The sequence below is a fragment of the Fundulus heteroclitus genome, unplaced genomic scaffold, assembly GCF_011125445.2.
Source record: "Fundulus heteroclitus isolate FHET01 unplaced genomic scaffold, MU-UCD_Fhet_4.1 scaffold_68, whole genome shotgun sequence".
NCBI classification, from domain to species: domain Eukaryota; kingdom Metazoa; phylum Chordata; class Actinopteri; order Cyprinodontiformes; family Fundulidae; genus Fundulus; species Fundulus heteroclitus.
In genome coordinates this window covers 537,211-548,783 of record NW_023397121.1, presented here as the reverse complement: position 1 = coordinate 548,783, position 11,573 = coordinate 537,211, and the positions used below count along the sequence as shown (strand labels likewise).

At 48.5% G+C, this 11,573-nt stretch overlaps 1 protein-coding gene across 15 annotated transcripts; it reads left to right on the top strand.

The window, feature by feature from the left end:
- The first annotated feature begins 4,605 nt into the window (after positions 1-4,605).
- cavin2b (caveolae associated protein 2b) lies at positions 4,606-11,562 on the top strand. Of its 15 annotated transcripts, none has more exons than XM_036133792.1 (10): positions 4,606-4,801; positions 4,921-5,182; positions 5,548-5,688; positions 5,981-6,082; positions 7,221-7,481; positions 7,559-7,711; positions 7,791-8,045; positions 8,097-8,527; positions 8,587-10,490; positions 10,679-11,562. In XM_036133792.1, the coding sequence occupies exons 2-8, from the start codon at positions 4,946-4,948 to the stop codon at positions 8,235-8,237; spliced, it is 1,290 nt and encodes a 429-aa protein (XP_035989685.1). In that variant the 5' UTR covers positions 4,606-4,801; positions 4,921-4,945; the 3' UTR covers positions 8,238-8,527; positions 8,587-10,490; positions 10,679-11,562. The 15 variants fall into 15 exon arrangements, with proteins under 15 accessions (XP_035989685.1, XP_035989678.1, XP_035989684.1 ...); XM_036133785.1 differs by having other exon boundaries at positions 7,791-8,527; positions 8,587-9,006; positions 9,067-10,490; XM_036133791.1 differs by having other exon boundaries at positions 7,791-8,527; positions 10,679-10,895; positions 11,144-11,562.
- Positions 11,563-11,573: the final 11 nt, after the last annotated feature.

The window sequence follows — 11,573 nt, the reverse complement described above, 5'->3', positions numbered from 1 at the left end:
TCTTCAGTCCAACAGAACCATAAACAGTTCTGGGTCAGGGATACCGGGTCACTGGTAGGAACCTTAAATCGACTCTTTTTCCTATGGACTCTGGTTACAGAATAATATTCTCTCCTTCAGAACCAGAACCATAAACAGTTCTGGGTCAGGGATACCAGGTCACTGGTAGGAACCTTAAATCGACTCTTTTTCCTCTGGACTCTGGTTACAGAATAATGATCTCTCCTTCAGTTCAACAGAACCATAAACAGTTCTGGGTCAGGGATACCGGTTCACTGGTAGGAACCTTAAATCGACTCTTTTTCCTCTGGACTCTGGTTACAGAATAACAATCTCTCCTTCAGAACCAGAACCATAAACAGTTCTGGGTCAGGGATACCGGGTCACTGGTAGGAACCTTAAATCGACTCTTTTTCCTATGGACTCTGGTTACAGAATAATAATCTCTCCTTCAGAACCAGAACCATAAACAGTTCTGGGTCAGGGATACCGGGTCACTGGTAGGAACCTTAAATCGTCTCTTTTTCCTATGGACTCTGGTTACAGAATAATAATCTCTCCTTCAGTCCAACAGAACCAGAACCATAAACAGTTCTGGGTCAGGGATACCGGGTCACTGGTAGGAACCTTAAATCGACTCTTTTTCCTCTGGACTCTGGTTACAGAATAATATTCTCTCCTTCAGTTTAACAGAACCAGAACCATAAACAGTTCTGGGTCAGGTATACCGGGTCACTGGTAGGAACCTTAAATCGACTCTTTTTCCTATGGACTCTGGTTACAGAATAATAATCTCTCCTTCAGTCCAACAGAACCATAAACAGTTCTGGGTCAGGGATACCGGGTCACTGGTAGGAACCTTAAATCGACTCTTTTTCCTCTGGACTCTGGTTACAGAATATTAAATTCTCCTTCAGTCCAACAGAACCGGAACCATAAACAGTTCTGGGTCAGGGATACCGGGTCACTGGTAGGAACCTTAAATCGACTCTTTTTCCTCTGGACTCTGGTTACAGAATAATCATCTCTCCTTCAGTTCAACAGAACCAGAACCATAAACAGTTCTGGGTCAGGGATACCGGGTCACTGGTAGGAACCTTAAATCGACTCTTTTTCCTCTGGACTCTGGTTACAGAATAATATTCTCTCCTTCAGTTTAACAGAACCAGAACCATAAACAGTTCTGGGTCAGGTATACCGGGTCACTGGTAGGAACCTTAAATCGACTCTTTTTCCTATGGACTCTGGTTACAGAATAATAATCTCTCCTTCAGTCCAACAGAACCAGAACCATAAACAGTTCTGGGTCAGGTATACCGGGTCACTGGTAGGAACCTTAAATCGACTCTTTTTCCTATGGACTCTGGTTACAGAATAATAATCCCTCCTTCAGTTCAACAGAACCAGAACCATAAACAGTTCTGGGTCAGGTATACCGGGTCACTGGTAGGAACCTTAAATCGACTCTTTTTCCTATGGACTCTGGTTACAGAATAATAATCTCTCCTTCAGTCCAACAGATCCAGAACCATAAACAGTTCTGGGTCAGGGATACCGGGTCACTGGTAGGAACCTTAAATCGACTCTTTTTCCTATGGACTCTGGTTACAGAATAATAATCTCTCCTTCAGTTCAACAGAACCAGTACCATAAACAGTTCTGGGTCAGGGATACCGGGTCACTGGTAGGAACCTTAAATCGACTCTTTTTCCTATGGACTCTGGTTACAGAATATTAAACTCTCCTTCAGTCCAACAGAACCAGAACCATAAACAGTTCTGGGTCAGGGATACCGGGTCACTGGTAGGAACCTTAAATCGACTCTTTTTCCTCTGGACTCTGGTTACAGAATAATATTCTCTCCTTCAGTTTAACAGAACCAGAACCATAAACAGTTCTGGGTCAGGTATACCGGGTCACTGGTAGGAACCTTAAATCGACTCTTTTTCCTATGGACTCTGGTTACAGAATAATAATCTCTCCTTCAGTCCAACAGAACCAGAACCATAAACAGTTCTGGGTCAGGTATACCGGGTCACTGGTAGGAACCTTAAATCGACTCTTTTTCCTATGGACTCTGGTTACAGAATAATGATCTCTCCTTCAGAACCAGAACCATAAACAGTTCTGGGTCAGGGATACCAGGTCACTGGTAGGAACCTTAAATCGACTCATTTTCCTATAGACTCTGGTTACAGAATAATGATCTCTCCTTCAGAACCAGAACCATAAACAGTTCTGGGTCAGGGATACCGGGTCACTGGTAGGAACCTTAAATCGACTCTTTTTCCTATGGACTCTGGTTACAGAATAATAATCTCTCCTTCAGTTCAACAGAACCAGTACCATAAACAGTTCTGGGTCAGGGATACCGGGTCACTGGTAGGAACCTTAAATCGACTCTTTTTCCTATGGACTCTGGTTACAGAATATTAAACTCTCCTTCAGTCCAACAGAACCAGAACCATAAACAGTTCTGGGTCAGGGATACCGGGTCACTGGTAGGAACCTTAAATCGACTCTTTTTCCTCTGGACTCTGGTTACAGAATAATATTCTCTCCTTCAGTTTAACAGAACCAGAACCATAAACAGTTCTGGGTCAGGTATACCGGGTCACTGGTAGGAACCTTAAATCGACTCTTTTTCCTATGGACTCTGGTTACAGAATAATAATCTCTCCTTCAGTCCAACAGAACCAGAACCATAAACAGTTCTGGGTCAGGGATACCGGGTCACTGGTAGGAACCTTAAATCGACTCTTTTTCCTCTGGACTCTGGTTACAGAATAATATTCTCTCCTTCAGTTTAACAGAACCAGAACCATAAACAGTTCTGGGTCAGGTATACCGGGTCACTGGTAGGAACCTTAAATCGACTCTTTTTCCTATGGACTCTGGTTACAGAATAATAATCTCTCCTTCAGTCCAACAGAACCATAAACAGTTCTGGGTCAGGGATACCGGGTCACTGGTAGGAACCTTAAATCGACTCTTTTTCCTCTGGACTCTGGTTACAGAATATTAAATTCTCCTTCAGTCCAACAGAACCGGAACCATAAACAGTTCTGGGTCAGGGATACCGGGTCACTGGTAGGAACCTTAAATCGACTCTTTTTCCTCTGGACTCTGGTTACAGAATAATCATCTCTCCTTCAGTTCAACAGAACCAGAACCATAAACAGTTCTGGGTCAGGGATACCGGGTCACTGGTAGGAACCTTAAATCGACTCTTTTTCCTCTGGACTCTGGTTACAGAATAATATTCTCTCCTTCAGTTTAACAGAACCAGAACCATAAACAGTTCTGGGTCAGGTATACCGGGTCACTGGTAGGAACCTTAAATCGACTCTTTTTCCTATGGACTCTGGTTACAGAATAATAATCTCTCCTTCAGTCCAACAGAACCAGAACCATAAACAGTTCTGGGTCAGGTATACCGGGTCACTGGTAGGAACCTTAAATCGACTCTTTTTCCTATGGACTCTGGTTACAGAATAATAATCCCTCCTTCAGTTCAACAGAACCAGAACCATAAACAGTTCTGGGTCAGGTATACCGGGTCACTGGTAGGAACCTTAAATCGACTCTTTTTCCTATGGACTCTGGTTACAGAATAATAATCTCTCCTTCAGTCCAACAGATCCAGAACCATAAACAGTTCTGGGTCAGGGATACCGGGTCACTGGTAGGAACCTTAAATCGACTCTTTTTCCTATGGACTCTGGTTACAGAATAATAATCTCTCCTTCAGTTCAACAGAACCAGTACCATAAACAGTTCTGGGTCAGGGATACCGGGTCACTGGTAGGAACCTTAAATCGACTCTTTTTCCTATGGACTCTGGTTACAGAATATTAAACTCTCCTTCAGTCCAACAGAACCAGAACCATAAACAGTTCTGGGTCAGGGATACCGGGTCACTTGTAGGAACCTTAAATCGACTCTTTTTCCTCTGGACTCTGGTTACAGAATAATATTCTCTCCTTCAGTTTAACAGAACCAGAACCATAAACAGTTCTGGGTCAGGTATACCGGGTCACTGGTAGGAACCTTAAATCGACTCTTTTTCCTATGGACTCTGGTTACAGAATAATAATCTCTCCTTCAGTCCAACAGAACCAGAACCATAAACAGTTCTGGGTCAGGTATACCGGGTCACTGGTAGGAACCTTAAATCGACTCTTTTTCCTATGGACTCTGGTTACAGAATAATGATCTCTCCTTCAGAACCAGAACCATAAACAGTTCTGGGTCAGGGATACCAGGTCACTGGTAGGAACCTTAAATCGACTCATTTTCCTATAGACTCTGGTTACAGAATAATGATCTCTCCTTCAGAACCAGAACCATAAACAGTTCTGGGTCAGGGATACCGGGTCACTGGTAGGAACCTTAAATCGACTCTTTTTCCTATGGACTCTGGTGTTCCTGCTTTAACACAATGGGAGGAAAAGCTGCAGGCTTCCTTGCAGATGACTTCATGTGAAAAACACTCTGGCTCTCCCTCCCTCCTGCCCCCTCCCCCTGGTAACTGGCCCCTCCCCCTGGTAACTGGCCCCTCTCCATGGTAACTGGCCCCTCCCCCTGGGTGTGGTGCACAGACTGAGTGTCAGGCTGAACAGGGAATTTAACCCTGTGAGCTGCAGCAGACGTAAAAGTTGTTGTTGTGGGGGGTTCTGGTCCAGGGCCCGGTTCTTCCTGTTGACCACAGAACTTCCTGTGGCTGAACGGCGTGACGCCAGCGGTGGCGTCGACGGCAGCTCCTCAGTCACTGCCAGCTGCAGCAGGGAAGGAGTTAAAGGTGTGGACTGTTTCCACAGTGGGAAGTTATGTGGAAAGTTTTGCTGAGAAGCAGCCAATCAGAGCGCAGCCCTCAGAGCCTGCAGGCCAGCTCAAGTCTGGGTGTTTTCTCCTCCACAGGGAAACTGCTCCTAACGCCGCCGACATGGTGACTACCGAGTCCCACCAGAGCCAGGACCTGATGGTCCCCGCCGAGGCTCAGGACCTGGACCTCAACCTGGACCTGCTGGCAGGGGAAGCCGCCTCACCCACCTCCCCTTCAGCGGTGTTCGACCCGGACAAGTTGGGCCAGGGTCCCGTCAACGCCATCACGGTGCTGACGCTGCTGGACAAGCTGGTCAACATGCTGGACGCTGTGCAGGACAACCAGCACAAGATGGAGGTGAGCTGAGTGGTCACACCTGACAGGTAGGGACAGAGTCCAGGTAGAGACGGAGCCAGAAGTCCAGGTAGAGACGGAGCAGAGCCAGGCCTCAGGGACCAGACTCCATGTAAAAAGCGTCTGATTTAAGCCGGGTGGGTTCCCTGGGGAGCGGTTCTCCTCTCTGGGTGGTCACATGACGACAGCAGCTGACCGAGCAGCCAGATGTTGGCGGTTCCTCCATGTTCTGACACACCCTCGCTGTCAGGAATGTGCTGCTGCAGCGTCCCTGCTAGGCTGCAGAGGCATCAGACAGGCGTGTTTACGGGTCCAGGTCACTGACGGGACGTGTTCCAGGTTCTAACGGCTGGCCGGTTCTCTTCCAGAACCACCAGGTCCAGATGGAGGACGTGGTCAGAGGGATCCAGGCGGACATGACCAGGCTGTCCAAGAATCACAGCCACACCTCCAACACCGTCAGCAAGCTGCTGGACAAGAGCCGCAAGCTGTCTGTGACCATGAAGGAGGTCAGTGAACGCATCACGGAGCACCTTTCAGTCCTTGAATGCACCCTCAGAACCTCGTTAGAACCCTCAGCATTGCTTCTGTGGGGCGGACTTTGACTAGGCCGCTGTGGTGAGAGCCGTTCTGCTGGGCATGAGGCTTTTCTGTGTTCTATGTTCTTGACCTTTGACCTGTCTCTGTAACGTTGCTCCCTCTGAGCCTCCCCTCCCCAGCAGGGTGCGCCCCATGACCGAATCAAGCGCTCCTGTCCCACCTGTCCGCCGGTCCTCAGGCTCCTCCCTCTGCTGTCTGCAGGTGCGTGAGAGGATGGAGCGTCAGGGCGCCCAGGTGAAGAAGCTGGAGGCGAACCACGCCCACCTGATCAGCAGGAACAACTTCAAAGTGCTCATCTTCCAGGTAGGTGACCCAGGGCATTCTGGGAAATGTGGTCCCAGGTGGCTCTCTCTGTGGCTTTCAGTCAGCGACCTTATTTGGACATGAGCTGCAGCAGGAGCCGACCTGGAGGACCTTCAGAGAGGCGGTCATGGTGACAGGCTAACTGCTGGGGGGGGGGGGGGTACACCTGCTGCCCTGCTGTGTGGTGGACCTCTGGTATAGTCAGCTGTGACCCCCCTCTGTGTCCTCCTCATGCCTAAACTAAACGCTCCCCCAGCGTCCTCTGCTCTGAAGCTCTGAAGGTCTGAAGCTCTGAAGGTCTGAAGGTCTAAAGGTCTGAAGGTCTGAAGGTCTAAAGGTCTAAAAGTCTGAAGGTCTGAAGATCTGAAGGTCTGAAGGTCTAAAAGTCTGAAGGTCTGAAGATCTGAAGGTCTGAAGCTCTGAAGGTCTAAAGGTCTGAAGGTCTGAAAGCCTGAAGGTCTGAAGATCTAAAAGTCTAAAGGTCTGAAGCTCTGAAGGTCTGAAAGTATGAAGGTCTAAAGGTCTGAAGTTCTAAAGGTCTGAAGGTCTGAAGGTCTGAAGCTCTGAAGGTCTAAAGGTCTGAAGGTCTGAAAGTCTGAAGGTCTGAAGATCTAAAAGTCTAAAGGTCTGAAGCTCTGAAGCTCTAAAGGTCTAAAGGTCTGAAGGTCTGAAGCTCTGAAGGTCTAAAGGTCTGAAGGTCTGAAAGTCTGAAGATCTAAAAGTCTGAAGATCTGAAGGTCTGAAGATCTAAAAGTCTGAAGATCTGAAGGTCTGAAGGTCTGAAGATCTAAAAGTCTGAAGGTCTGAAGGTCTAATCCATCCATCATCCATCCATCCATCCATCATCCATCCATCCATCCATCCATCCATAGATCAGATCCAGAGGCAGACCTGCCAATGGTCACCTTGTCTGAAGAACAGGACCTCACATAGAGAACATGGACATGTCTCAGAGGTCAGAGCAGCAGATGGTGGACAGACGGCAGAGACCCAGGCGTCCCGTCCCTCTGCATGTTCTAGTGTGGTAGACCATCAGGGTTCAGGCCATGGTTCCTTCGTTAAACCACCACCTCACCAGTCAGGCATGTTGTGGTTCTCCAGGTCTGATCCAGGTTCTTCTGACGTTGTTCTGTTGCAGGAGGAAAACGAGATCCCTACCTCTGTTTTCGTGAAGGACCCTCCACCGTTCCCCCGTGACGAGATCCTGGAGGAGGGCGATCAACCTAGCCCAGGCGTCAGCGATGGGAAGCAGGAGGGGGGCTTCCATACCATCGACCTGTCGTCTGACGAAGACGTGGGCCTGGAGGCCGACATGGATGAAGAGGAGCCGTGGCCTCAGGACCTGGACACCATGGACCAGTCCAGAGCAGACAAGCTGAAGAGGTCCAGCCTGAAGAAGGTAGGAACCGCAGAGGTGAGCAGATACCCAGACGTTTGGTCCAGCAGGCGGGGCCCAGCATCTCTGTCTCTGTGCAGGTGGATAGTCTGAAGAAGGCCTTCTCCAGACAGAACATTGAGAAGAAGATGACCAAGTTGGGGACCAGGATCGTCTCTGCAGAACAACGTGAGAAGATCAAGCAGAGAACGGCCAGTCTGAAGGTGTCCCCGCTGTCCTTCGGCCCCAGGAAGGTACTGAGACGTCCGCGGGTGTCTCCACCACCGGACCTTCTCCTGGTGTCACATCTTCTGATCTCCTGTGTGTCTCCAGCCCCGCAGCAGCTCAGACTCCCAGCCTCCAGAGGCCTCCGGCCACACCAGGGAGTCCCTCTCCTCCGAGACGGAGGTCCAGCTCTCCCCATCCAGCGGCGCTGAGCAGGAGGTCCCCTTCACCGAGGTCCACGCCAGCCTGGCTCCTGCTGACCAGCAGGGGGACCTCAGGGAGGAAGTGGAGAAGGAGATGAAGGCTGCCCAGGAAGTCTGGGAGGAGCTGAAGGAGGAAGAGGAGGAGGGGGTGGCTGAGGAGGTCAGGGAGGCGCTGAAGGAGGAAGAGGAGGGGGGGTCTGCCGTTGGGGAGGTCAGGGAGGCGCTGAAGGAGGGTTCCTTGGTGGTGGAGGCTGAGGTGTCGGTGGTCTCTGAGGGACTGAGTGAGGAGTATGCTCTGTCCTCCACCCTCCCTCAGGAGACAGGAGCAGAGGAGAAGGAGGAGCAATCCTAATCTGACCAATCAGAGAGTCCAGAGCTTCTTAAAGGAACGGTTCCCTCATTCCCTGAATCTCTGCGACTCCACCCTGAACCACGACCAAAAGGCCTTCTGCTTTAGTTCTGGCTCCTTTAATCACCGTAGTTCACCCAACTCTCCCTAGAACCTCTCCCAAGGTTCTCCCAAGGTTCTCCCACCTTCTCCTCAGATAGACCTCCAGCCTCCCAGAGATCCAGACCACAGAAGGTTCTCCCACCTTCTCCTCAGATAGACCTCCAGCCTCCCAGAGATCCAGACCACAGAAGGTTCTCCCACCTTCTCCTCAGATAGACCTCCAGCCTCCCAGAGATCCAGACCACAGAAGGTTCTCCCAAGGTTCTCCCACCTTCTCCTCTGATAGACCTCCAGCCTCCCAGAGATACAGACCACAGAAGGTTCTCCCAAGGTTCTCTCACCTTCTCCTCAGATAGACCTCCAGCCTCCCAGAGATCCAGACCACAGAAGGTTCTCCCAAAGTTCTCCCACCTTCTCCTCAGATAGACCTCCAGCCTCCCATAGATCCAGACCACAGAAGGTTCTCCCAAAGTTCTCCCACCTTCTCCTCAGATAGACCTCCAGCCTCCCAGAGATCCAGACCACAGAAGGTTCTCCCAAGGTTCTCCCACCTTCTCCTCAGATAGACCTCCAGCCTCCCAGAGATCCAGACCACAGAAGGTTCTCCCAAAGTTCTCCCACCTTCTCCTCAGATAGACCTCCAGCCTCCCAGAGATCCAGACCACAGAAGGTTCTCCCAATGTTCTCCTCAGATAGACCTCCAGCCTCCCAGAGATCCAGACCACAGAAGGTTCTCCCAATGTTCTCCCACCTTCTCCTCAGATAGACCTCCAGCCTCCCAGAGATCCAGACCACGGTTAGAAATGAGGGCAGAGATGTTTGTCCCTTTAAGTTTGACGGTGTCTTGTTCTAGATCATGTTCCTCTAACGAAACCCAACTCAGATATCCTGAAGTTCAGACATCCAGAACCCATCGGGACCTCTGAAAGTTCTGGTGTTCTGATGTTCTGTAGAGTCTCAGACTGGACATGGATTCTCACCTGATGATACGGTTCCTTTAAGGTTCTCAACAGTCTTCTGCTTTTCATCATTCAATGTAACCTGAGAACCATCAGGAATGTTAGAACCGACCTGATCAAGAACCTACGGGAACCATGGCGGTTATCCTGTGCTCAGGAACCCTCAGTGGGAACACAGAACCCTGAAAACATCACATTTCAGGTTCTGTAAAGATCCATCCAAAGATTAGTGACGTCTTCCAGATGTTCTGATAGCACCTAAAGATTTCACCAGCAATAGGGTTCCTGATTGTACTTTTTCTCAAGGGTTCTTTAATGTTCACCTATAACCTCAGGGGTTCTGCTTTCACATTTTCTGAACATCTTGATGTTCCACAAAGATCCCAACCAGGACCTTTTTAAATGGTCCTTACAGCAGGTTGTTTAGTAGACAGAACAGCAGGTTCCACCAAGGTCTCCGTCATTGTTCTCCAATGTTACAGAAGGAACACCCTGCTTTGTCACCAAAGTTCCTCTGCAGTCCATCCAAGGTTCTTCATGTTCTGACATTCCAAAGTACTTTCTCCACATTCCCCAAAGCTCATGGGAGGCTGAACTTCTAACCAATGTTCCTGAACCGGATGTTCTGCTGATGTTCCTCTTGGCAGGACTCCAATGTTTTCCTTGTGTTCCTCTCCCAGGGTTCAGCTGACGTTCTATTCATGGTACCATCTAGTACCCTGACTCCAACGCTGCCTAACTCTAGTTTGATGTTCTTTCATCAGAACCTTTAAATGTTCACGTTCCACCAATGCACTGGCCCAGTCCTTGTTTTCCACACCTCCCCTAACGTTCCCCAGTGTTCTGTCTTAGATTGATAACGTTCCCCAGTGTTCTGTCTTAGGTATAAATAACGTTCCCTTGTGTTCTGTCTTAGGTAGATAACGTTCCCCAGTGTTCTGTCTTAGATTGATAACGTTCCCCAGTGTTCTGTCTTAGGTAGATAACGTTCCCCAGGATTCTGTCTTAGGTAGATAACGTTCCCCAGTGTTCTGTCTTAGACTGATAACGTTCCCCAGTGTTCTGTCTTAGGTAGATAACGTTCCCCAGGATTCTGTCTTAGGTAGATAACGTTCCCCAGTGTTCTGTCTTAGGTAGATAATGTTCCCCAGTGTTCTGTTTTAGATTGATAACGTTCCCCAGTGTTCTGTCTTAGGTAGACAACGTTCCCCAGTGTTCTGTCTTAGGTAGATAATGTTCCCCAGTGTTCTGTTTTAGATTGATAACGTTCCCCAGTGTTTTGTTTTAGATTGATAACGTTCCCCATTGTTTTGTCTTAGATTGATAACATTCCCCAGTGTTCTGTCTTAGGTATAAATAACGTTCCCTTGTGTTCTGTTTTAGGTAGATAACGTTCCCCAGTGTTCTGTTTTAGGTAGATAACGTTCCCCTGTGTTCTGTTTTAGGTAGATAACGTTCCTCAGTGTTCTGTTTTAGGCTGATAATGTTCCCCAGTGTTTTGTTTTAGATTGATAACGTTCCCCAGTGTTCTGTCTTAGATTGATAACGTTCCCCAGTGTTCTGTCTTAGGTAGATAACGTTCCCCAGTGTTCTGTCTTAGGTAGATAACGTTCCTCAGTGTTCTGTTTTAGGCTGATAATGTTCCCCAGTGTTTTGTTTTAGATTGATAACGTTCCCCAGTGTTCTGTCTTAGATTGATAACGTTCCCCAGTGTTCTGTCTTAGGTAGATAACGTTCCTCAGTGTTCTGTTTTAGGCTGATAATGTTCCCCAGTGTTTTGTTTTAGATTGATAACGTTCCCCAGTGTTCTGTCTTAGATTGATAACGTTCCCCAGTGTTCTGTCTTAGGTAGATAACGTTCTAGTGTTTATAACGTTCCCCAGTGGAGATCCACGCACCAGTATTTAATGGTTTTGTCTAATACTGTCACATTGTTGGCATGCACAGCAGTATCCAACGTTCTCCTGATGTTCTCCTGAGGTTCTCCTGAGGTTCTGGCCGTCTTTTTCAAAAGCTAAAGGTTAAACAGGCCGTAAAAGAACATTTCTGTGGACGTGCTGGTCTCTAGAACCCTGAGGATGAGCTGGCTGGCTGTTCTCAGAGCGGAGAACCTTTGAGATGACGAGCATCCGTCTGATCTGCATAAGTTGATTAATTTCTGATGTTCTTGTCACAGTGAAACCTTGTTCTGCCAAAGATAATGTTCCTCTATGTCTCGCCGCTGGTGTTGACCAATCACCTGCATTTAATAAAGTTCCACACACACACCTCCGTTTCC

What these genes read in the sequence shown, in the direction of transcription:
- cavin2b (XM_036133789.1), top strand. Translation starts at nt 4,946, where the DNA reads ATGGTGACTACCGAGTCCCACCAGAGCCAGGACCTGATGGTCCCCGCC. An exon ending in ACAACCAGCACAAGATGGAG is followed by an intron (nt 5,183 to 5,547) that starts GTGAGCTGAGTG and finishes GTTCTCTTCCAG; the next exon opens with AACCACCAGGTCCAGATGGA. An exon ending in TGTCCTTCGGCCCCAGGAAG is followed by an intron (nt 7,712 to 7,790) that starts GTACTGAGACGT and finishes GTGTGTCTCCAG; the next exon opens with CCCCGCAGCAGCTCAGACTC.